Consider the following 26749-nt stretch of genomic DNA (forward strand, 5'->3'; position numbering starts at 1 on the left):
GAGTCCAATTTTTTAGTCTACTGAATTCAGCAATACAGTGAAGTTTAGTAGACCAAATTATCCAAAAATGTTGAAGGAAACTTATATGTGATTGAGACATTTTTACCTCTTACTTTAAACTTTGACCGCCCTGGAAAAAACTGTTGGACCCACATAAAATTGAAATCTTTAGTGAAACACATTCTTATATAGGTATATTTAAAAGTTTTAACTTCTGAGATAATATCACAGTTTTCCAAACACTAAGACATGTTTTTATTGTTAGCTAATTGTCAGGCTTCACCTGAAGCACAGTGTAAGGCCTGCATGAATTTCAGCTGTCCATAATGTGGAAAAGACCAAGTGTGCAAGGCAAACAGATCTTGCCATGGCTGCTGATGAAAGAAACTTAATCTCTTGGGGCCTGAGTCGCTTTATCTGTAAAGTAAGGATAATCCTTGCTTTACAAGATTATTGTGAGCTCCAAATAAGATAAAGCTCCTGGCACACAATAGGTGCTTAAAAAAAAAAAAAAAAAAGCCAGCTATCATCACTGAAGTGAGCTTTTTCTGAGAGCAAACCTGTTTAACTCATCAATTTCTTTCATTGATAAGATGTAACCAATGGGAAACTTGGGGCAGGCACATGATGCCTCTCTGCATTATCTCTGCAACTTCCTGTGAATGGATACTTATTTTTTCCTCTATTTAGAGCTCTAGGAGAAATACCTGTACACCATCTTGCGCGCCTCCTTATGAGGCTCAGGGGGCTATGCTCAGAGAGTGGAGTTAAATGTCTGCCGTCTGTAGCAGAAAGGCAGTTACACATTTTAGAATGACGTTTTTCCGAAGAAATGACAAAAGCCAGACGAAACAGACTGACACGTTCACTGTGGTTTGGAATCTCAGTTTTTCTATCTGGCTTTACTACTTTTGGCTCTACACTGGAGAGGAACCAGTGTCCTCATGAAACAGCCAGTATAAAAGCAAGCAGCTTACTTCATAGGAATAACTAATAACATTTAACTGTTGAGCATTTTATCAAAACCCACTCACGTCAATGTAAGTGTAGTGCAGTGGAAGAAATTATTGCACCTTGCAAAGTTGTGTTGCATTTTACTTAAATCTACAAAGGCCAACAGAAGTGCAGTGTAATATAATAAATTACTGCAAAATATTATAATAATTAGGGGAGAAGGTGGCTGTTACTGAAGCCCTTCGCCCCAAAGTAACTGAGGTCACCCCCACCGAACCCCCCAGCACACATCCCTCATTATTTCAGCATTTGTACTATAGGGGGTTACAGGACTTCCGCCCCAAAGCAATGGGGTGAAAACGTCGGAGCTCCCAGATGGAGGGGCACCCCCCAGAAGAAAAGCTGGGGCAGGCTGGAGGAGAGGGGCTGTGGAAAAGGTTGCTCTCAGCATCATACACGCCTCATTCTTCTAGGTCGGGTATCCACAAATTCCCAAGATTTGCGAGAACATAACCCTTGAGAAGGTGGGGGTGACTCACGGAGGAATTCCCTGAAAAAGCGGGGCTGGAGATGCGGTGTCCACTCCCGGGGGTCAACTACGAGGGGAGGGGGCGTCTGCGAGAAAGGGGAGGGGCGGCGGTGGGCAGCCTAGGGAGGAGAGGAGGGGCGAGGCGCCGTCGCCAGCCCCCTCCCCTCATCTGCGCCCCCTTCCTTTCCCTGTCGGCCGGGCACCCGAGCGCAGCCCGCCGAGGCCGGGCCGTTTCAGGGGGAGGCGCCAAGTCGTCGCGGCGCAGGGCCCCTGACCGTGCAGTAACCGCTACCCAGGAGGCGGAGCGGACGAGGCTCCGGCCTGCGCGGAGGTAAGAGGGTGGAGGAGTGGTGTGGAAGGCCGAGGGGGATCGCGGCCGTGACGCGGGATGCTGTCAGGTACCCCCGGGACAGGCCATCCCTCCCCGCCGTGCGGCCCGACCTCCCCGCCAGAGAACGCTGAGGGGCCCAGGGGACTAGAGCCACGACAGTGCCACAGGCCTAGGCGTCGCCGCGCATGCGTAAACCTGCTGGCGGGAGCTAGGGGCTAGGTTCTGGAGCTACACCCCAGCCCAGGCCGCGGGCAGAGATTGCCCCGCGCATGCGCAATTCCTCTGGCGTAGGGCCGGCGCGCTGCTCTGGGACTACATCCTGCCCAAGCTGCCGGCCCAGGCTGCGCTGCGCATGCGCGAGTCCTCTGGTAGGGGTCCCGTTTGGCGCCATTCCAGGATGATCACCTGCCGAGAGGCCTCTCAACTTAAGCTCCTGCGTCCGGTGCGGCTGGGGCGGGGGACGGGGCCGTCACGGGTCCCAGGGGAGCGTCCTGCCTGGAGTTTCGCCTTCCTAACCAACTCGCAACACTGCATAGATTGCTGATGTTTTCATTTCTGTCGCCTCGACCCCTAGGCTCCAGTCCCATAAATCTAGTACCCCAGGTCCCGGGCCCCAGACTGGCTCGCTAACTCAGTGGCAGTATATGCTTTCGACGTTTGGTCCTGATGTCCAGGAATAGCGCGGAAAGTTTGACTTTGTTAGGCGAAGCTGTTTTGAAACTGTGGAGGGAGGGGAAGAAATCGCCGAGCGTCTTAAGCCGCAACATGACTGCTCTGCTCAGCCCTGGAAATAGAGGTTTTCAGACATTGAAAACTTCCCAAGCGCTCCGTCTTGGCGGAGAAAGAACTGAGTTGGAAGGCGAATTTAGAAGAACTTTTTGCTTTTGTTCTTTGCAAAAATTACATAAAATGTTGCAACAGTTCGAGGCCAGGACTACAACAAAATGCATTTCGTGGAGCTACTTTGTACCGCGCTTGGCGACTTACCTTGTTAGAGCTGAATAAAAGTGGTTGAGTTCACAGTGCCCTGGATCATTGCTCTTTCCCCCAGACTCGAAAGTGACAGTCACTGTTTAACTTTTATTCAGCCTCCTGGCTTTGCACCTTCCTAGTATTGTGTTCCTGCTGGGCTTTATACCTTACTAGACGGGGGGGGGGGGGGGGTCTTAGTTAAGTCAGTTTCGTGACTGCTGGGGCTACTGTGAAGAGTTTCTAACAATGTCATTACTGTGTGCCTTGTAATCTTATATGATGTGCTGATACAGATTTGGGGGCTGGAAGAGCCATTTAGGCTCAGAGAATGAGTACTCTGGGTGAAATGTAATCTATTTCCTGCTAGACGGTACATGCATGTTATTAAGCAGCAGGTAAAAGCAACAAGAGTGAAAGGTTCTTGCATGCCCCACTTCCACCACTCAGGCCTTATTGTTCTTGCTGGGCTCGCCAAGCAGACCCTCACCCCAGGGCTTCTGCATTTGATATTTCCAGTATGTTCAATGCTCACTTTCCCGCTCCTCCCAAATCTGCATGGCACAGAACTTCATTTAAGTCTTGAAACAATTGCCATCATTTCAGAGAGGTGACTACCTCACCTAAAATGGCTGACTCTCCAAACTCTTGTACTGCTAGTTTGGCTTTGTAGCACTTAATCACCATCTGATATTATGTATTTGTAAGGGTATGATCAATCTAGCTCCACCATAATTGAAGCTCAGAAGGTATTTGTTAATTGTGGAAATAAAATTGGAAACTAACTTACTCCAGAGATATTTTTGTACTGAACTCAACATAGATTCATTCATTTATTCAACAAAAATTTATTTTCTGTCAGGTCCTGTCCTTGGTTCTTGGGATGTATCAATGAACAAAAGAGACAAAGATCCCTTCCCTCTGGAGCTTCCATTCTAGCAAAGAATGATAAAAACCATATTTGCTTATTAGGTTAGAAAATTACAAACGCTATGAAAAAAATGAAAAAGGAGAACAGAGAAAGGGAATTGGGAGTGCAGGTATGGGTTGCAATTTTAAACATCATGGATATGGTGAGTCTGAAGGATAAACCAAAGGTGATGTTTAACATGGAGAGCTGGGTTTTGGAGATAAATGTTCTGGGAGAAAACGTTCTTTATCACGCTCTACAATGTCTTTTATGGGAACCCACAGCATGACCCTTGTGATAAATGTCACCATTTTTTATAGTATATAGGTAAAAAAACGTTTTTTTCCCAAATAAGAGTTGAAATTATTCAGGAGTTTACAGTTTAACTTAGCACATCAAATGAAGACACTGGACTTTTACAAGGAAGAGACTAGCCAGACAACTATGTACATTGTGCTGAGAAAAACTGTCTGTTGTCTCCACCGTTTTTTGTGATTGCTTCCAAATGTCCCTCTGACTGTGGATGACTAGTGAAGATCTTTTTTAAGAATGTTCATTGCTTTTCTGTTTTTGAAACTGTGTAGGAGAGGAGCTTAAATCACCCAGTGTGATATTATGCTGTAAGGTATTAAATGACCTCTCTTAGAGGTATCGGAATGAACCGGATAAACCTAACTAAATTTCAATCCATAATTAAAGAAGGCTTAGAGAAAGAGAGTGATGGAGAGGAATAATTTTAGAAAGTAAAGTGTGTTTCCCCTCATGTCCTTTACTTACATAGATTACAAATATTTGGTGTTCAAACACCAAAATATTATTAATCTAGGACCATAAATGTAAGGATTCCATGAAATTTGCTTATGCCCTACAAAGTTATCATATTCAAGTGTGGTTTTATCAGTTGATTAAAGTGAAATTTAAATGCCCCAAGATACTGCTACTGTTGAGGTTTGCTTGGATTTAAATTACTACAAATCAGGCTGGGCGTGGTGGCTCACCTGTAATCCCAGCACTTTGAGAGACTGAGGCAGTCAAATCTTCTTGAGCCTAGGAGTTAGAGACCAGCCTGGACAACATGGCAGAACTTTGTCTCTACAGAAAAACAAACGAACAAACAAAAAATTAGCCAGGTGTGGTGGCACACACCTGTAGTTTCAGCTACTTGGGAGGCTGTAGTGAGAAGATCACTTGAGCCGGGAAGGTTGAGGCTGCAGTGAGCCATGATCACACCACTGCACTCCAGCTTGGGCAATAGAGTAAGACCCCATCTAATATATAAATAAATATTGCTACAGGTTAAAATTGTCCAGGAAAAGAGAGATTGGAGACCAGGAATTATTGGGGTTACAGAGTGACATTAAGGACTCTTGTTAAAGACTAAAAGAGAGGTCCACATGAAGATTTTACTTCAAAGGAGTGGATAGCTTGCCTCCTAGTAAGGGATATTGATCACGTTCATCAATGGAAGGCTGAGATGATACTTCGAGCTTTCATTGTCTGGAAGGAACATGTGTCCAGTTCACATGGTGATCACATTCTAACAATGTGAAGGTTTCCAGGAAACTTAAACCATAATAATTTTTCAGCGTTAATCTGACATTAGAGTGCGTTTCTTTTATGTCTTCAGCCTTGCTAGTTGGCCTGAGCTAATATCTCTTATGTATATTTCCCTATGGAAGATGTTTTGAGCTAACAAGTACCGGTAGGAGATAGTATGTGAATAAAACAAATTTTGAGTGCATTATAAATATATCCTGTATTATGCTGCATGTATGCATGTATATAATACTGAACAAAACCAATCTCAAGTGGAAATGAGCCAAGGCCAAGAGGGCCTGCCATGTTGAAGGAATAGGTATGCTGTGGGTCAAAGATCTTTAACAATTAGGATCTCTGTAACAGGCGTGTTAAGATTTTTTTTGAAAAATTGGATTAAATCTATAAGGACTTAGATTTAAAATGGATTTACAAATGAGATCTCAAGTCTCAACTCACATTAGTTAATATAACAAAAATATTTTTATCATTTGTGTTGATTATTTTTCATATTTGAAAATGACGCTTTTGCTGTGTGTGGTTGAAAAGACTGAAGTTGTCAATCTCAGTAATCTTTTCAATTAAATACTGCTTTGCTTTGTACTGAAGATCTGACTCATCACTCTTGTTGAAATTTGGAAAACTTTTTAAAAAAACAAATAATTAAAATAGCAACAGTGTTTCTGTATTCTACACAACAGTTTTCTGTTTTTCTTGAACATATGGCAATATCATTTCCTCTGAGGTCGTGTGCTAGTTTTAGTTATGCTTTTAGTGTTTAAGTTTTGTCCATACTGTTTATAATTGTTCCATTTTAATTAGCCATGTAGGTATTTTACTGTTATTTGTCATTGATTTTAGACATCTCATTTAAGTGGAGCTAACATTACAGCTAACATTATCCTTTTTTGCAAGTGAAAATTGGGATCATGTTTTATTATTGTATATGTATTTATATTATTTATAACTTGAAGATGACCCTTAAAAAGCTATTAAAGATACTATCTAATGACTCACCTAAGCATATATTTGGGAACCATCATTATCCTATTGAAATTTATGTGGTCTGCAGCTCATTAACACACTGATGCTGTAAACTGCATGCTGGTACCCTAAAAGACAGATATTATTTAATTTCCTGTTTCTTTTGATTATAAAAGCATCATCAAATGTGTTGCCCACCCAGATGGGATAATTTTAAGCATAGAGTTCTATATTGAGAGAATTCTAAAAAATATTAATGTGTTTCTCGTGCTCGCTTCGGCAGCACATACACTAAAAAATATTAACGTGTTTCTCAAGCATAGCTTTAGAGTTGATCTCATTAAGTTGAATTTTAAAATATGTAACACTGAGACGTCTCTGCAGGAATTACTATTTCTTCTTCACCCCTTCTTCTGGAATCACTTCTAAAGAAGAATTATTAGCATTTAGAAGCCCCTGATTAACTGCAAAATATCAGCACTTAAAACCTACCATTGGGTTGGGGTAATGTGGACACAAGCCCCTAAGAGCTGGATATTGTTTTGCTCTACGTTATTCTGTTTTCTCTCATGTATTTGCTTTCAATTGAGTGCCTACTGCAGGCACTGAATTAATATTTGTTGAAATGAATTAGGCAAATGAACCTATGTCCCATAAGCAGCTTAACTCATTTTTTAGGTCAGAGGTATTACCAAGTAATATAACACATTTTGTAGCAGATACACTGATTAATACTGATTACTTTACCAAAAATAATATGTACCTGTTTTATGTTTTACACAGGGAAATGAATTATTTGACTTTATGTGAAGATTAAGAATGAATGTGTTTATCACATTATCAAAAGAGCGTCCCCTTGTTCAGTAGTCTTCAACTGCATAGTTTTTAAGAGTATAGAGAAAACTCTCAGCATAGAATATATGGAAATAAGGAGTTATCTGCCCCAAACAGGGATACTTTAAAAATAAATTATTGAGCCATACAATTAGGAAAACAGCTGAAATAGGAAATACCATGTGGCAGATTACCTTACTTGATATATATTTGGCTTTGAAACGTTACTTTTGTACAGACTTGAAATACTGGCCCCTGAGTGTCCCATTTGGAACCTTTAAAGAAGAGATCAGTGGTGGGAGCTTCTGCTTGGAGAGGGTACTTATCATTCTATTTTCTATTTATATTGAAAGGCAGATATTAGTACAATAAGATTCTGTAAAAACAGTTTTAGGTTACATTTGAATAAAATGAGGAAATACATAAGAGACTGTTTTGCAAAGAACAAAGCACCTTTTAATATAAATAACTATATATCATATATATATGAGCCAAGTCATATATCCCAAAACAAACATATAAGGGAAAATCTAATAAAGTAACATATAGTAAGATAATCTTACTGTCATCCCATAATAAGATCATATGAGATGATCTTATGCTGTAACACTGTCACTGTGAAGAAAATCTTCCCAATACTGTTGCCAGCTTTTGCCCTGGTTCTACAAGAAACATTGCCCTCCTATGCAGAAAAGGGGACGTTTGTAAGGAGATTTAGACCATAAGTAGAAAGCACATTTTTGCCGTTTTAATACACTGATATTAAACATTATTTTTCCTATTTTGGATTTTTCTTACAGGTACAATAGTATAAATACTACTCATTGGAATGTTATTTAATCCTCCTATTTAAAAAATCTATTTATTATTATTATTTTTTGAGATGGAGTCTCACTCTGTCACCCAGGCTGGGGTGCAGTGGTGTGATCTTGGATCACGGTAACCTCTGCCTTCTGGGTTCAAGTGACTCTCCTGCCTCAGTCTCCCAAGTAGCTTGGATTACAGGCACACACCCTTACTCCTGGCTAATTTTTGTATTTTTAGTAGAGATGGGGTTTCACCATGTTGGCCAGGCTGGCCTCAAATTCCTGACCTCAATTAATCCTCCCGCCTCTGCTTCCCAAAGTGTTGGGATTACACATGAGCCACCGTGCCCGGCCTATTTTTATTTTTTTAGGGACGGAGTCTTGCTCTGTTGCTTAGGCTGATGTGCAGTGGTGTGATCATAGCTCATTTAAAAATTTTTTATTTATTTATTTTTTATTTTTTGAGATAAGATCTTTGGCACCCGGGCCGAGTGTAGTGGTGCAATCATGGTTCACTGAAGCCTTGACATCCGGGCTCAAGCCATCCACCTATCTTAGCCTCCGGCGTAGCTGGGACTACAGGTGTGTACTACCACATGTAGCTAATTTTTAAGTTTTCTGTAGAGACGGGGTCTTCCTATGTTGCCCAGGCTAGTCTGAAACTTTTGGGGACCTCAAGCGATTCTCAAAGTGCTGGGATTACAGGTGTGAGCCACCATGCCTGGCCTTCCTAGGGTATTGATTCAATTTTATTTTATAGATGGCTAAAGAAATTATGAGTTTTCATTACCAAACGTTTATTGAATTTCCGTTTCCTTGGTAAAGGCAAAATTAGAATGATGGAATTCTCATTTTAAGAGTTTATTTTCTTTAACATGGGGTAACCTTAATCTCTGCATCCTGAGATGATTAATTTAAGCTCAAAGTCTTGAAAGCCATCTTGTCAGATGGAAAAGCTGTAGCACACCAGTTTATTGACAGTTACGTGGGACCTTTTATCTTTGGTATTTCCTCCACCAAAACTTCCCCATGAAAAATTTCCCATCAAAGTCTAGCCAGGCATATGTTGGTATCCATAACATGTTAAAATGGTATTGTCTTCTGCATGTTTTAAAATTGTATCAAATAGTATACCATATGTATCATTTTGTGACATAGTGATTTTGGTGAACACTGTTTTGTAGATATACCTGTTTTGATTCTAGATAATTTGTTTTAATAGCTGCATAGTATGCGTATGCCACAGTTCATTGGTTCTGTTGATCAATTCCTTTGCACTTTCTTGCTTTTTGCTGTTGGGAATATTTGTGTGTATGCTCTAGAGTTTATCTAGGGCAGTGTTGCTAAAATTGCAGGACTTGCTAGTGATCTGGAAATTAGTGGGCTGAGATCAGCATTTTCTTTTAAAATGAAATTGAACAGGATAAAATACGATAGAGTAGGGTAGAATAAAATAGCATAAAGTAGAAAAAATAGAAAAGATATCAAGCATCTCATGTAGGAGGAGTACGAATTATTTTGTGAAATTTTTGTTTCAGTTATGTATACATGTCAAAAAAAGATGGAAAGACTGCTGTGGTCTAAATATTGTTGAACTGTTCTGTAGAGTGATTGTACCAATTTACATTCCTTCTAGCAGTGTATATGAGTGTGCCTTCTCATCTACATCCTCACCAGCACTGGGGAATTGTCCCCCTTGAACTTTTGCTGATCTGATAAAAGAGATCTATCTCATTGTGGTTGCATTTCTATGATAAATAAGGTGGTGAACTTGAGTATCTTTTAATATGTTTATTAATTTATTCTTCTGTGAATTGCATGGATCCTTTGTTCACTTTTGAATTGTGTCATTTGTTTTATTCTTAATTGATTTACAGGCATTCTTTATATATTTTGTATATGAATCCTTTCCAAGCTGTCCATTATGTATGTTACAAATACCGACCCCCATTCTGTGGCATATTTTTGCCTTTGTTCATATTTACTGCTCTTTTCTGTGTGGTTTATGCTTTCTTGTCATATTTATGAAATCTTTAACTGCTCTGAGGTCATGAAGATATTTCTATACTTCTAAAAGTTCGAAAGTTTTGCTTTTTTTTTACATTTCCACATGGATTCTCTCTTATTTTCTGTATGGAAATACTATAGATTAAATTTGCCTTAGTGTACATTTTTTCATATGTTTCAGTGTCCAGATTGTTTAAACCCTCTCCTGAAGCTTATAAAGTATGATATTCAAAAGTTACATTTTATAACTTTAACATTTTTATAATAGAGCATCTCTGCTGCTGACTTTTTAATAGTAGATAGCACCGATACAATTTTTAAACTGTATTTTTCGCAGATAAAGAATGGATTGTTAAATGTGCAAGATAGTGTATTCTTTTCCTTCTGTTTTTCTCTAATAGAATTTATTTATGTATTTATATATCCAGTCACATTAACTTTGCTCTAGAAGACAACTTTACAAGGATCAAAAAGGAGCAGGATTAAAGATGACTGAATACTGGGTTCCAGAAATTTAAAACAATCAGGTACAAAAGTGTTTGGAGGGAATGCTCCCAGCCAGTCAGTATAAAATAAAACTATTGAGAATGTACGCAAGAAAATCTTAAAGTATCTAGCCCTGAAATACAGTGGAGGGTCCCAAAACAAGGGCTTTGGAATAGTCCCGGTTCTAATACTGGCTCTGACACTGTTGGTCACGTTACTGAAATGTGTGAATAAAATGGAGGCAATGATTAACCTGTTTCATTTGGATATTATAAAGATTAAATGAGATAAGGTGAGGCACTTAGTGCCTGGCACAGAATAACTTTATTTTTACTGTTATTATTGCTGTTGTCATTTAGAATACATTTTATCACATCATGGATATGGCTTACTGTATGAATATTGTGAATTGTTATTTTAAGTATGTATATCAACCTATTGTTAGTAGCCTGATGAAATCACATGGATAACAGGGTAAGGTAATCTCCACATGTATTGCACAAACTATACATGCAAATTGGGGGTGCTAGTTTTCTCTATTATGTATGCATCACATTGAAATAATGTAAAAAAAAAAAGCCAACCATCTCCTACAATGCTAAAAAATTCAAAAGACTTTTTAGTAGTAGTATACAATAGTAATTAATCTTGATTTATTTTTAAATCTTGAAGGACTTTCTGATTGACTAATATGAAATTATGTTAGTCTTATATTTCATCCAAATTGAATCCTGCATGTCATTTCTTTGAATGTGGTAATTTCCATGACATACATGCAATTATGTCTTAACCTGATGTCAGATAAACAGAATGGCTTATGTTCCCACCATTCTAATTTTAAAGAGTTTCATTATACTTGAAATTGATGAAAGACACTGAAAAGAGGTTTTGTCCTATTCAAAAGCCCAGGATCACTTTTTCATGATTTTGCACATTAGCAAGATTTCCCTTCTGCTAGGAACGAAAGGGGCCTAGAGTAGTACAGTGAGGGGCAGTCACATCTCTACTTGGTCCCTTTTCGTTTTTTCTCTTCTCTCCCTCTTTCTTCTCCTCTCCTTATTCCAGGAAACTTGGGGCAAATATGGAAAAGGTGTTTCCTGGTAGGATGAAGGAGAAAGAGAGGGATCTTTGGTACAGGCCAGTTCTAATATACACAAAGCTGGGTTCTAAGGATGCTTTCTATAAATACGTTGTGTTTTACTCTAATCCATGGGCTGTGGCAATGAAGGAATCATCGTCTGCCCTTTTGAAGAGCTTACCAATTAATAGAGAAGATACATCATACAAGAATAACTGTCATATGAGGCAGAATTTGAAAAGTGCCATCAATGTAGTTAAAAACAAAACAAAAAACTGCTGTGGAAATACAGAGAAGAGGTGCCAGCCCATTTGGGTAATCAGGATCCATACTGATGTAAATCTCAGTGGCAGTCATGCTGGGTCTTAGAGAAAATGAGGATTTTAACAGATCTGCTAAGATGCCATAGATAATATGTAGTATTAATTAAAATGGCAAAATATCTTTCCATATCATCAATCAGATTGGTTTATACATTTTTAAGTGAGAAACTTCTAAATGATCTTCTTAAAAGCAAGCATATCTTTTTTACTTGTTTCCAAACGTTGTAAATAATAATTTGCTATTAATTTTCATAATTTTAAGTTATAATAATTCTGAATAAATTATGATTCCTCATATTCTGCGAGATCTTTTTATAGCTGAGGAAAAAAATTACTAATATCTTCAAGGGCATAGAAAACATTGATAAGGAACACTGTTTAGACTTGGCCATATTTTGATTATTGTTTTTAATCTGTCTATTATGGGGCTCTCACTCTACTGTAGAAAATATCAGATAAAATGTTCTGATGTTAGTACCTGAAATAAAAGATTGTTTTTAAGAAAATGGACCCCACCTCATGAATTAGAAAAAGCAACATCATTAAATACAGCCTTATTAAATTGCTTTTTGGAAGACAGAGATTATTTTATTTTTATTTATTTTTAGTGATGAAATAGTTAACCTTGTAATTATTGAACCACAGTCCAGACATATTGCATAGCTTCTGCTAGAGCTGCTCCTGCTGTTACTTCTACCTGGTAGAAAGTAGGTGATGTTAGCATGGTTATTAAGGCAAGAGCATTCAATGCATTGCTACATATTGGTTGGCTGTTGTTTCAGATTTTTCATTAAGTCCAGAATAACAAAGCCACATTCATTCATTCATTTTTTTCATCATTTTCATTCATTTCTCCTTTTTTTTTTTTCCAGCTTAGCAAATCACATATTCTTCTGTGGAACTGAGAATTGATGTCTGCTCTTCCCAGTGATTTGGAACTTTCCAATACCAGAGAAAAGTTGACCAAGGTCTAAAATTTATTTTTCCTTATCATAGGAAGTCAACTCTAAAATGAAAAGTTTCTACTCATTTCCTTTGTAGTCTTAAGGACCCATGTATATTTTGAGACTACTTTTTCAGACCTCAGCAGGAAGATTCCCATAAGAGGCCATCCAGTAGTTCCAGAACAGTTCAAACATTTTTGGAGTTTTGTAGCTGGTAATTCCCATGCCTAAAGCTTAATTCCTTTATCTTCCTTTCACAACATTTGAGCTTAGCTTATTTTCTCTGCTAATTGGCAGTAAAGTAATTTTAACCTGCCTAGTTCCATCGAACATAAGGGATCCTGATTTTACCACATACTTTTTCCTCAGGGACTGCCCAGGACTGAGTCCGTATGGAAGAAGAACTTCCTGTTTTCTCTGGAGACAGTGGCAAGGTTAGAAAAATCATGCCCTTGGAGCATGTGTGTTCTGTCGCATGAAACATACGTCATGAAGCATCTGTTGGTCACCGATAGGAAGATCAATGAGATACTATCTATCTTTGAGGAGCTCACAGTGTCATCACTGAGATGCCAGCAGATAATTGTTGTGGGTATGGAGAATGCTGAAGGGGCCAGCAGGGAACCAATATGCCTGAGGTGCAGAGAAAGGGCTCCCAGAGATGGTGACAGTGATGGATGAGGCAGGAAGGCCATCCCCTACCTTCAGACAGTGCTGGCCTGCAAGAGGCTGTGAGTTGACCAGTGTTTATCCCATTCCCAGAGATTTTTAAAATTATAAACTGTCTGATCTTAGATGATATGTTCTCAATTCATCATAGACATTCTTTAATTTCTTTCTCCATCACATCTGAACATGACAGTTAACCAGCTTAAGTCCACTTAGTGTCCAGTTGATGTTAAAAGCCTCACATCTTCCTGCATGCATATTGATTTCTATCTTGTGTTATTTTGTTAAATTTACAAAATATCTGCTTATTGCTATTAACAACTTAATATTAACTGTCACTATTAACTTTTGTCAGTTTCCCATACTTATTTAATAAAATCAGGTCAAAATTCAATGAAACTGTAAAGAATTATGCAAAGCCATCATCGTGTACAAAGATGGCAAAGCTTTTGAAACTAAACTGTAGCATTACCATGTGCAGACTTAAGTGTTCCTTTGTGAACTCTTGTAGGAAAGTCTAAAAGTAGCTTACAAAAGTAATGTATAGAACTCGAGAGTCTCACAAAATGTTAGCAGAAAAATTCTTAATTTTTCCTAGGAACAGGTTTCATAAAATAAAGAATAGATTCACAGAATCAGCAATGAAATTACAGTATTATAACTACATAGTGATTGAACATATACAAATATATATACGAAGTGTTATAATGAATGAAAATATTTACAATATAATGAATACTATATAGTGAATATATTTATAAGATATAATGAATATAATGAATATATACAAATTGTTCTAATGCTAGGAAGTACTCAAAAGGTGAAGTGTTGGCATTTTTTCTTAACTCTTTTTTGCTAGGTATGCCTAGCATGTAATTTTGATTTTCTTTAAATATACTGTATTTTAAATTGAATTGCAACAACTTGGTAGTTGTCTGTAATTAAGTGAAGTATGGTTATACACTCGATTCTTCATATTGCTAGAGAAGCATAGTTATACAGGTATCACTCACTCAAAGGAAAAAGAAGGTGCAATTTGGCCTCTAATTTTGTGGCAGATGTATTTCCTTAATTATGTTTTCCTTGAGCTAATATTAAAATTTCAGGACTTGACATTTCCCAAACAGACGCCAGATCTTGAAGGAAGGGGAGTTGGACTAGGTGTGAGAAAAGTAGTAAAAGAAAGCCGGCCTGGGTTAATTATCACCTGCGGCAGTGTTATTTGCAGTAGGGAGGGTTACCTGTGCCAGACCAGGACTGAATTCTAGGGACACCATATTGCCATGCTCTCATTCCTTAGTAGTGCTTTTTTCCCCATACAGATTTTTCTATTGACCACACTTGGCTCTTGCTCAGCCAGTTTCTTACTTGACAGTGGGGCATGGAGTTGATTGGGTCATTCTGCAGAGACAGCTGCTGTCATGCAGAATGACTGCAGATAGACTGAGGCTCCTATGGGGGACTCTTGTGTGCATCCTACATTGTCTCATGAGTGTGCTGGACAGAAGAATGTATGTTGCTTCTCTGAACAAAGATGCTGTAATTCCTTGAGACTGACACAGGTAGAGTATCCCTTATCCGAAATGCTTGGGACCAGAAGCGTTTGGATTTCAGATTTTTTTTTAAATTTTGGAATATTTGCTTTGTATTTACCAGTTGAGTATCTTTAATCTGAAAACCTGAAATCTGAAATGCTCCAATGAACATTTCCTTTGAGCAGGACCTTTGAGCATCAAAATTGGTGCCGAAAAAGTTTTGGGTTTTGGATTCAGATTTTTGAATTAGGGATGCTCAGCCTGTATTAAATATGTACTTCAAAAAATGCAAATATGTGCATTTTATGAATTTAGTCATCAGTTCCCTATGTAATAGTTGCCCTAACAAACTTAAAAATCGAGTCTTTGATGACTAACTTCCAACAGCCAGCCTTCTGCCAGACATTAAAAGCAATGTATTCACATCTCTGTTGTACTCAGGTTATATTGTAATTATTTGTTTTCTATTAAATTGTGACCTCCTTGAAGGGAATGATCATGTCTTATTTTTGTATCTTAGTCAATGATACTATCAGATCCCACATTCTCCTGACTTGTAGCATCATTTCATAAAACTTACAGACTGGAGGTTTCATTAAAGAAAACACGTATTAGAATCCCAGTAGCCAGTAGAGTTACGGGCTGGGTACCATAGGTTTTTATACAGGTGGGCCAGGAAGAAAGCCTAGAACTAACCATTTGTAGACAGGTGTGTAAGAGCTGGCTGGGACTTACAGCCTGATTCTAGACATCCAGAAAACCACTTGATTTAATAGCAGAGCAGGATGAAATACAAAACTCTGCTTGCAAGGGAAAAATGAAATAGTCATTGTGTCTTTCCAACTGTGCTGTTCGTGGAAGACAGCCCACAGTAGGCATTATTGCCTGTTCCTTACGGAGTCTGAGAATAGCCAAAGCCCTGCAAATGCAAGCAAACACTAGGTCTACCAGCAGTATCACAGTTTATGTCAACTTTTTACTCAGCAATCAGATGATATGTGGAAAGAACTCTGGGCTTTAATCTGGCTCGTCCACTGAGAAGCTAGTGATCTTGGAAGATTACTTAGTCTCCCTGTGCCCCAGTTTCCCCATAGGTAACATGAGGATAATAATATCTATGTCCTACAATTGTTGTGAAGATGAGAAATAAGATATAAACATTATTAGATTATTAATACATCTACGTTAAATACTTGTTCCACTTCCACTTCCTAAACCTTGTTCTTTTGGAAATTTACAGGCTTAAAATAGGAAAAAACTTAAAAATGAAGACCTCATAGAAAATGAGATTTCTTCATGATGTTGGATGGTGGGGTAATTTAAAGTAGAAACTTAACTAAAAACTAACGTAACAAAATTCCTTCCTTAGCTCTATCATGGCCTTGGGCAAGTTGCTCTTTTTTTCAGTAAACCAGGTGTCACAGAGAAGAAATAAAAATTTTAAATAAAGATTCTTGGATTCCTAGATTAATGTCACATCACCATAGAACACTGTGTGTTCCTAAAATATATATATATAATAAAATTGGGGAGATAGTTTTACACTTGCATATAACGGTAACCTCTTACATATGTGAGTTTTTTTTTTGAATTCCAAATTCCAAATTAAGGTTGTCCTGTAGGGAATGCCTGTGGATTTTCCTACCTCTAATATATATATATATATAATATATATATATATATATATTTTTTTTTTTTTTGCAAAGTACTCTGTAACTAAAGTAAATGCAGAAACAGTAAGCACTGTTTCAAAAGTGAATGGGAGAACCAACTGTTGGTGTTGCCTAAAAGATAACAGGTGTTTTTCCTAGGGCAAGGTCTTGTGATCCAAGTGGCCTGTGAGGGAACGTGACTGGATTTGGCATCAGGAGAGCTTGGCCCTGCTACACGCTCTGCCGTTAACTCACAGGGCGATGCTGATAGCAGGGACAAGCTGCTTGGCTTCTCTGTTAGTTTCTCGGGGCTGCTGTAACAAATGAGTACAATTCGAACAACAACAATGTCTTTTCTCACAGTTCTGGAGGCTAGAAGTCTGAAATCAAGGCATCATCAGGGTGATGCTCCCTCAGTATCTCTCAGGAGGAATTCTCAGCTTCTGGTGGTGGCCCCCAGTCATCCTTGCTGCTCCTTGACTTCCAGATGTATCACTGCAGTCCCTGTCTCTGTTGTCACCTGGCCTTTTTCCCTGTGTGTCACTGTGTGCCCTCTCGTCTTCTTATAAAGACATTAGTCATTGGACGTAGGGCCCACTCTAATCCACTATGACTCCATCTTAACTCATTACATCTGCAAAGACCCTATTTCCAAACAAAGTCACCTTCTGAGGTTCTAGGTGGATCTGGACTTCAAGGGGAAACCATTCAACCCACTGCAGCTCCTCTCTGGGGTTTCTTCGGGTTTCTTGGAAAATTATCTTTTGAGTTCTGTTTAGCCACAGCATTCAATAGTGCCACGAAGATTATTCAGAAAAGATAGAAACCTGAAAACAAAGCTTTATTTACAAGAAAAAAGCTGGTGGCTCTGCTTGTTTTTGCTCTAGGTCCAGTGGCCATTGGGACAGCTGCTCCATGCATCTTAGCTTCCCTTTACTGACTGCAGACTTCACTTTGGCCATAAGTTAATACCGTTGGCCATGATCAGAAGGAAACTTAAAAGTTTGAGAACTTAGGCCAGGCGCGGTGGCTCAAGCCTGTAATCCCAGCACTTTGGGAGGCGAGATGGGCGGATCACGAGGTCAGGAGATCAAGACCATCCTGGCTAACACGGTGAAACCCCGTCTCTACTAAAAATACAAAAACTAGCCGGGCGAGGTGGCGGGCGCCTGTAGTCCCAGTACTCGGGAGGTGAGGCAGGAGAATGGCGTAAACCCGGGAGGCGGAGCTTGCAGTGAGCTGAGATCTGGCCATGCACTCCAGTCGGGCGACAGAGCGAGACTCCGCCTCAAAAAAAAAAAAAAAAAAAGTTTGAGAACTAGTAACAAAGTTGTGTTTGATGATATGGCTCAGGTGTAGAAATGGAGAGCTCTGGAGCCAGGAGCAGGGATTTGGGGCCCAGTTTTCGGAATGGCTTCCATGTGAAGGAGTTACAGAGGATGGGATGGAAAGGAGGGCTGTGAATCCAGAAATGAGTCACAGCCATTCAAACATTTACTTGTTCATTTCACCAACACAAAGGTGTGTATTGCATTGTTAGCTCCATTCAAGGGATGGATGACATGGTGGTAAAAGACTTGGTCTCTGTCCTCCTGAAGTATACTCAGGAGTCTGTGAAGGTGGCCCCAGAGAAATTCATGGTAATGAGGACAGGGGAGGCTTGCTAAGTTGGTAGTGTGGACTTGAGAAGAGCAGAGTTGCTGACTTGTGCTCTCCTAAGGTGGAAGGGACAAGTAGGTGTTCAGTTCTGTAGAAGGTAAGTGGATAGTCCACTCAGTTGTACACCGGAACACATTCCTGGTAAGGTTGATTTAATAACTGATGGTAAAGAGAGGCCTTAGAAAATCTTTGCTGCTTTAAAACATGTGTAAGTTTGTTAATGTTGTGGGAAATAGCAGACATGCCATTTGATAGGCATATTGGCTGTTTATGTATCTTATTATAACCTTCAAAATGTTGGCAAGTTGAAAAGTATATCAATAAAAATGCCTCCAGAGTAGCAAATAGGTAAAACTCTTTCAAGCAAATTTATAACATGCTCTTTTAGGAGTGCAGGTGCTCGTGATCTTAATGTATGCTATTAGGGGGTTAATTGTGACCCTGCAACATTTATGTGTTAACAGCCAGTACCTCACAGTGCAACTTATTTGGAAATGGGGTCAATGCAGATGTAGTTAGTTAAGATGAGGTCATTAGGGTGGACCTTAATCCAATATAATTGGTATCCTTATGAAAAGGGGAAATTTAGATGCAGAGATATGCAGGGCGTGGAGGGAGATGATGGGAACAAACATAGGGAGAAGACAGCCGCCCACAAGCTGAGAAGTGCAGCCTGGAAGGAGAGCCTTCCCTCACAGCCCTCAAAAGGAGCTAGCTAGCTGATAGCTTGAGTTTGGACTTCCAGTTTCCAGAACCATAACACAGTAAATTTCTGTTGGTTAAGCCACTTCTCTTGTCACTACTTTGTTACGGCTGCCTTAACAAACAAGTACACGTGTTTTCTGGGTGTTTCTTCCTGCCAACCCCCAAACTTGCTTGAGGGATGAGGAAACCCACCAATTCCTCAAACTGAAGGCCAGGTAAAGCTTGCCCATGAACTAAAACTTCGGACCATTTCCTTGGTGTCACTGTCAGCATTGTTCTTTACTAAGCATTGTTCTTGACTTAGGCAGCAGATGACATGGCAGCTCTCTCTCTCTCTCTCTTGCTTTTACAACCAGCCTAGTTTCCACAGCTACATTTAAGACATAGCCAATATTTGAAGTATCTGCTGAACATTCAGTTCCCAGAAGCCCAGCTTTGGATGACTCCTGTGTCCTTGAGGACAATGAGTAGGGGAGACCTGGTTCCACCTGGGCCTCTGGTGCTTGGTGGCTGTGAGCCGCCCAGAAGCAGCTGGCAGAGGCAATCCCTGCAGCTGCGAGAGGCCTCTCAGAAACAGATGCAGTGTATTCCTCCCAAAACCAGTGTTTGCCCTCTTCTACAGAACTGAAGGGGCAGAGAAAATTTACTTTTTAATTTGTCGTTTCAACATATATTTTTTCCTTTTCAGCCAGTACAGGCTACTCTGTCATCTTTGAAGATGTTAGATGTGGGAAAGTGGCCAATTTTTTCCCTTTGTTCTGAGGAAGAACTACAGTTAATTCGTCAGGCCTGTGTCTTTGGCAGTGCTGGCAATGAAGTTTTATACACTACAGTAAATGATGAGGTAATTTTGAAGAAAATAATTCAGCTACTTACATTTTTAGAAATGGATTTGCCATATTGAAGATCTTGGGGGAACTAAGGAATAAAAGGTTAAAAAAAAAAGCATGGAAATTAGATTTTATTTATTATATAAAGAAGCAGTTCGCTTAAGGAAGATGATGCCTGTTTGGATGTAATTTATAGGTTTGTTAGAAATAGAACTGCTTGAACTAACAGTGGTTTTTCCCATAGATTTTTGTGCTTGGCACAAACTGTTGTGGCTGTTTGGGGTTAGGTGACGTCCAGAGCACCATTGAACCTCGGAGACTGGATTCTTTAAGTGGCAAAAAAATAGCCAGCTTCAGCTATGGGAGTGGTCCACATATTGTCCTTGCAACAACAGGTAACCTAGGAACCCCATGTAGAATTTCAGCTTTATTTGTCAGCTGCGCTTGAGAACATTGTTTAATTGGTTGAGAGTTGCTGGTTCTTCCTGTGAAATTGACTGTTTTGGATACCATGAGACATGAATGTATCTGAATGCCAGCATAAGGTAATGTGGCAGATGGAATCTAGTAATCATTGCATTTTAGATGTATGAATGACAATGCTATAAGCACAGTAAACACTGCCGAACTCACTGTGGACTTTGGCAAGTCTGTCTGAACTTTGAATTCCTGATCTATGTATTGAAAGACTAAACCTTGTGTCCAACATCCCCCCGCCAACTCTTAGCATTCTGTGATTCTTAACACTAAACGGTGACTGATGGCTGTAGTTGGCGTTAGTAGTAGGGATTAGCCACTTCATAAGGGATTGAGTAGAAAAATTCCTTGCTCTGAGTGAAGCAAGGAGGAAGAAAGAAAATAAATAAAATTTCTTCCCAAAAGGTTGTACCATGGATTTGTAGTTTAATTCACATCAAGACTGAATGGTACAAGAAATCTCAACCCTTGAATTTATTCAAGTCACTGAATGGCAAGTGCCTTAAGGGTATGATAGATGTTAATGCAGATCCTTTCTAGGGGAAGGCACCTTTATCCTAGGCCTGAGAGAATTAACCAAAATAATTGTTCAATGGCAATAGCACATAGTCAAGAGATAACCAGATATACAATAGTCTCCCCTTATCCATGGTTTTACTTTCTCAGGTTTCAGTTACCTGCAGTTGACTATGGTCTGAAAATATAAATGTAAAATTTCCAAAATAAACAATTCATAAGTTTTAAATTGTGTGCCATTCTGAGTAGGGTGATATTTCACCATCTTGCTTCATCCCACCTGGGACATGAAACATCCCTTTGTCCCGCGTCTCTGCTGTAGACACTCCCACCCGTTAGTTACTCAGCAGCTGTCTTAGTTATTAGATTGACTGTCTTGGTTTCATAGTGCTTGTGTTCAAGTCACCCGTATTTTACTTAATAGTAGCCCTAAAGTGCAAGAGTAGTGATGCTTGCAATTTGGATATGCCAAGGAGAAACCATACAGTTCTTGCTTTAAATGAAAAATGGAGAGTTTTTCATGCTGAGGTTGTTAAGATTTATGGTAAGAACAAATCTTCTGTCTGTGACATTGTGAACAGTACATTTTGTAGTTGTTCTATTTCATTATTAGTTATTGTTGTTAATCTCTTACTATGCCTAACTTACAAATTAAACTTTATTATAAGTATGTATGTATAGGGAAAATCATAGTATATACAGGTTCAGTACGAGAGTCTTAGAATGTATCTCCTGCAGGTAAGGGGGCTTGCTATGCAAGGAAACAAGGTACCATGAATGGGAACCAGAAGAAACAACAGACAGCAAGAACTGATTACTGAATATCAGGCATTAAAATTATCAGACACCAATTATAAGACAGCTATATTTATTGTTTGAAAAAATTAAAATGAGCTTGAAGATAATCTGCAGGGATTATAGAAGATTTGAAAAGATCCAAATGAGCAATATGATTATCAAATGAAAATTCAGTGGACAAATTTTGTAGCAGTTTGAACACAGCAAATTAGTAAAATTAGTAAACTGGAAGATAGATCAGAAGTCATTATTCAGAATATAGCACAAAGAGACAACATGCTGGAAAATACAGATGAAATGAGTACATACTGTATGATTCCATTTAAATTTCAAAAACAGGAAAATCTAAAAATTTACATGCAAGATGCATACATGAGGGCCTTTCGGGAGGTGATTATAAGGTTATATTTCTTGACTTAAGTAGTAGTGCATGACTGTACATACATGTTTTATGAACTTTTCTGTGTATTATGCTATGTAATAAATAATAACAAAGATTTTTAAAAATCAACTTGGTGATTATTTTAAAGATAAGGATATTAAGACCCAGGGGAGTTAAGTGGCCTTATAATCTTTTGACTTCATTCTAATGTTTTTGCTATTACTCCCAGCAGCCTTTTCTCTGCTATTTATTAAAAACTTATTTTCCAGTTATTATAACTGTGTGCATTTAAGTTTCACCTTGTTGCTTTGAGGTAGAATGCAGTTTATAGTTTCCAAATAGATTCTTTTGTAGAATGACTTTGGTGGGATGGGGAAGTTGATTAGTTTTTTGCACCTGAATTTTTAGATTTCATTTGTGGAAGCTGTGCTACATATATTTTCGTATAATGAAGTAGATGTCATAAAAGCTGGTTGTCTTTCTTTTTATTTTCAGAAGGAGAAGTCTTTACCTGGGGTCATAATGCTTATAGCCAGCTGGGCAATGGGACAACTAATCACGGTTTAGTGCCCTGTCAAATCTCTACTAATTTGTCAAACAAACAAGTCATTGAAGTTGCCTGTGGGTCTTACCATTCTTTGGTGCTAACATCTGATGGAGAGGTGAGAATAGTCAGCATAAAGCTCATTGATTTTTTTCAATAAGATTATGTAGACTTCTGTAGTAGTCCTGGAAATACAATCATTTGATTAAAATAACCTCCCTCAAATTCAGCCTTACTTTTGGTAGCAATTCACAGTCAGGGTATTGATGTTGTGACATTTACCTGTACGTAGTAAGGTCTTCCATAATTGCAAAATTTAAAAGGAGGTTTGTTCCTTCTCTGTTGCTGTACTAAAGAGGTTATTTGCAATAAGAAAAATCCCCAAATGCTGAAAAAGATGGCTAGGGCAAAGTAGATACTTTTGTGTTATGTGTTATTTAATAGTAATTATTACTGTTCATATAGATAACACCAATAACCTAATTTTATAAAATCATGTACATTGTGTAAGAATGAATTTTGTAAACACTTCTCTGCCTGTGTTGTAAGGATTTATAGATCTGAAGCGCTTTGAGAGGGAAGACTCGGTGCCATAAGTACATGTCAGTGTCCAGTTGAGACACTTTATAAATTAATGTGTTTCATTTACTGATCTTTCCTTTAAACAGGTATTTGCCTGGGGTTATAATAACTCTGGGCAGGTAGGATCTGGATCAACAGTTAATCAGCCAATCCCTCGAAGAGTCACTGGCTGCCTGCAGAATAAAGTAGTTGTGACCATAGCATGTGGGCAGATGTGCTGCATGGCGGTAGTGGACACGGGGGAGGTAAGGAAGTTATCTTACATCTTGCTTAAAAACCCTGTTTGCCACATCAGTCTCATTCTAGTATGGTATGTCCCACAGAACAGACAACTTGCTGGCTGTTTATCTCTTGAGAGGATTGAGGGTGTCATTTTCTCTCAGGTCTATGTCTGGGGTTACAATGGAAACGGGCAGCTCGGACTTGGCAGCAGTGGCAACCAGCCAACCCCTTGCAGAGTGGCAGCTTTGCAAGGCATCCGTGTCCAGCGGGTACGTCCACTGTCAGTTTGTGTGCGTGTATTTTTAAGTCTTCACTGGGAAAGATATCAATATATTAAAAACATAGATTTCTTGGCAGGATGAAAAGTTTAGCTGCTTGGATGTCTTCATTAAAATAAAGGTTAAATCTCTTTTTCCTTGAATTAAATTGCAGCTGTTCAGAAAATTTCTGTTCCAGGGCACTGTCACATACCTTTTGGAATATAAATTGTTATAAGCCTTCCTGAGGAAGCTTTGGCAGGGTGTACAAGAGCCTTAAAACCTTTATATCTTTTGACCTGTAGTTCTACTCCTAGGGAATTTCCCTGAGGAACCAACAATTCCTGTAACTCTCTTACAGAATTGGTTCAGAAGATATATATGTATGTATATATAACTTTAATAAAAAACAATAGGTGTAACAGAATTTACTAATCAAATCATAAGTTAATGATTAGATAAATTATGCCACGTGTATATGCTGGAGATGATGTATACAAAGAATTTTTAATGATATGGGAAACTGCTATGTGTGATGTCTAATAAAATGAAGCAAGATACAGAACTGCTTATACAACATGGTCAGTAAAAAAAATGCTGTAGGTGCATATCTCTATGTGTATATAGAAATAGAAAAAAAGCCTCTGATCTTCAGAGAACTTTTATATTTATATTTTTCTATACTTTTCAAATTGAACCTGGTTTACTTTTATAATCAAAAAAGAAAATAATTATTTAAAAAATACAAGTGTCGTTTCTGACATTCCACTCATACCCCTTGATTTCTGTGAGCATTAAAGCTCCAGTGAACTAGGGCAGGTGCTCATGCCAGGGGACTCATGGCAGTCTTACTGCAGTTCTGGCCCACATGTTCTGGAAGGATGTTGATTACCTTAATGCTTGCCTCTACGGGTAGGCTGCCTCTTTCTTTTTGTCATTTTTGTTTCTTAACCTACTTTGCGGAAGCAGTGAAATAATTACTTCTGTTTGCAGTCCTGAGTGGATTTTTTTCCTTCCAGGTCGCCTGTGGCTACGCACACACATTAGTATTAACAGATGAAGGCCAAGTGTATGCTTGGGGCGCCAATTCTTATGGGCAGTTGGGCACTGGCAATAAAAGCAACCAGTCCTATCCTACTCCCATCACTGTGGAAAAGGACAGGTAACATGGCCATTTTCACAGTCCCCACACTGGTCTTTGGTGATTGTGGTTAAACAGGACTTAGACATAGAGTGAATGGTGGGGAATGTACTGCTAGTGTTATAATATTATTTAATAAGAGTATTTATTCCTTTATAAAAATTGGCTTTGGAATTGTTGGGGAGGTTGATTGTATGTTAAATATGCTATTTTCACTTACCCATGTTTCCTCTATACCTCCAACAGCTATTCTAAGCAAACTGCAATGACTAAACTTGCAACAGCTACTCTGTTACTATTCTCCCTTACAAATCACCCTTTTGCCCTCCTCCTTTTCCTGTTTTACGTTCTTGAGGTGATGTCGGTAACATTCGAGGTGGCTCTTCCCTAGCTTAGGAAAAGGTACCTTGCATGGGGTATAAAGCTGGTCACTGAGCTACATAGAAAATTTGCCAGTTGAAAAGGATAGGGTTATTTCATCACTTTTAACTCCCAAGCTGTCACTATGAGGAAGAGTAAAATGGTTAGGAAATTAAGATTTAGTTTTGTGCACTTGTTTGCAAGGTTGTGTTATGTAATTAGCACATCCAGAATTAGTTTCCATGTTATTCTGATATTTTTGAAAGCCTTTGGGCCGGGCGTGGTGGCTCACGCCTGTAATCCTAGCACTTTGGGAGGCCGAGGCGGGCGGATCACAAGGTCAGGAGATCGAGACCACGGTGAAACCTCGTCTCTACTAAAAATACAAAAAGAATTAGCCGGGCGCAGTGGCGGGCGCCTGTAGTCCCAGCTACTCAGGAGGCTGAGGCAGGAGAATGGCATGATCCTGCGGAGGCGGATCATGCAGTGAGCCGAGATCGCGCCACTGCACTCCAGCCTGGGCGACAGAGCGAGACTCCGTCTCAAAAAAAAAAAAAAAAAAGAAAGCTTTGGAATTTCTCAAACATGGTCAGATCGCTGCCTTTTCGCTTTTCATTTCTTAACAGTAGTATAGAGCAAAAACGTTTCATTATCTTTTCTTTTAAACCAGGGTTGCAGTCATCGTAGAAATGAATGCTGCTATTTTTACTGCATATATCTTTATTACATTTGATTTTAAAAGAAATATATAGACAAACAGATTAGCTCGTACTTATATGCAGTTATGCAGTTCTTTTCTAATTTTCTGTTGGAATACTTAACAGTGAAAATGAAGAACGAAATTGCCATTTTTCAGCTGCCTCAATTTTCATTTGAGTATTGTGAACTTGGCTTTCTTTAACCTGTGTTTTAAAAGTTTTATTTAATCAATTTAACATAGGTTATTTTAATAGGTTAAATAAAACTTTTTTTCGTCAAAAACCTTAAAATTTAAGACCCCTGGCCCCTTCAGAGTAGGGAGGAGGGACAATAATGGCGGCAGGAGGTGGTTCAGGCAGATGCCTGTAACTGTTCATTCACACATCTTGTAAGGTAGCTTAGAGCTCCTCAGAAGAGAAGGGACAGTCCTGAGGCTTTGAATAACCACAAAAGTACCTCAGTTGAGAGGGACACTTAATATTTAAACTGAAAAGACAGAGTTAAAGGATCAAATAAAGATGGCATGGAAGTAAAAACGATGGATTTGTATGGCCTGTTTTTTTTTTTGTTTTTATTTTTTGAGTCACAGTCTCCCTGTTGTCCAGGTTAGAGTACAGTGGTGCAATCACGGTTCATGTAGTCTTGACTTCCCAAGCTCAGGTGATCCTCCCACCTCAGCCTCTGGAGTAGCTGGGACTACAGGAGTGTGCCACTATGCCTAGCTAATTTTTTTGTGTGTTTTTTTGTAGGGCCAGGGTTTTGCCACGTTGCCCAGGCTGGTAGCTCCTGGGCTCAAGCAATCCTCTTGCCTTGGCCTCCCAAAGTGCTGGGATTACAGGTGTGAGCCACCGGCCCATTACTTTTTATGGTGCTCCCACACTTACCCAAAACTTTAGCACGTCTGTCCCTGGTCTCACAGAGTCTGCCATCATTGCCCACCAGTGACTTGCTGCATTGCACTGTTGGTCCCTGATCCAGAATGATCGCCCAAGGCCTCTGACTTACATTCTCACTGGGGCAGATGGATTGT

The 26749-nt window shown here is 39.1% G+C and overlaps 1 protein-coding gene across 16 annotated transcripts in view; it reads left to right on the forward strand.

The window, feature by feature from the left end:
* Positions 1-1585: 1585 nt before the first annotated feature.
* The window catches only part of RCBTB2 (RCC1 and BTB domain containing protein 2), a 45148-nt gene continuing 19984 nt past the window's right edge, over positions 1586-26749 (forward strand). Inside the window, exons 1-10 of one of the 16 annotated variants that reach the window (XM_033176896.1) lie at positions 1586-1814; positions 10289-10387; positions 12620-12715; positions 13061-13125; positions 19600-19755; positions 19986-20136; positions 22410-22576; positions 23127-23285; positions 23424-23531; positions 24539-24681. In XM_033176896.1, coding sequence (XP_033032787.1) covers positions 13084-13125; positions 19600-19755; positions 19986-20136; positions 22410-22576; positions 23127-23285; positions 23424-23531; positions 24539-24681 — 926 coding nt within the window. In that variant the 5' untranslated portion in view covers positions 1586-1814; positions 10289-10387; positions 12620-12715; positions 13061-13083. Of the gene's footprint in view, positions 1815-1853; positions 2183-10288; positions 10388-12619; positions 12716-13060; positions 13126-19599; positions 19756-19985; positions 20137-22409; positions 22577-23126; positions 23286-23423; positions 23532-24538; positions 24682-26749 lie in introns of those variants that run through there. The other 15 variants (XM_033176897.1, XM_033176905.1, XM_033176893.1 and 12 more) reach the window with 15 other exon arrangements.

The sequence above is a fragment of the Trachypithecus francoisi genome, unplaced genomic scaffold (genome assembly GCF_009764315.1).
Source record: "Trachypithecus francoisi isolate TF-2019V2 unplaced genomic scaffold, Tfra_2.0 Lachesis_group18, whole genome shotgun sequence".
In the NCBI taxonomy this organism is placed as follows: Eukaryota; Metazoa; Chordata; class Mammalia; order Primates; family Cercopithecidae; genus Trachypithecus; species Trachypithecus francoisi.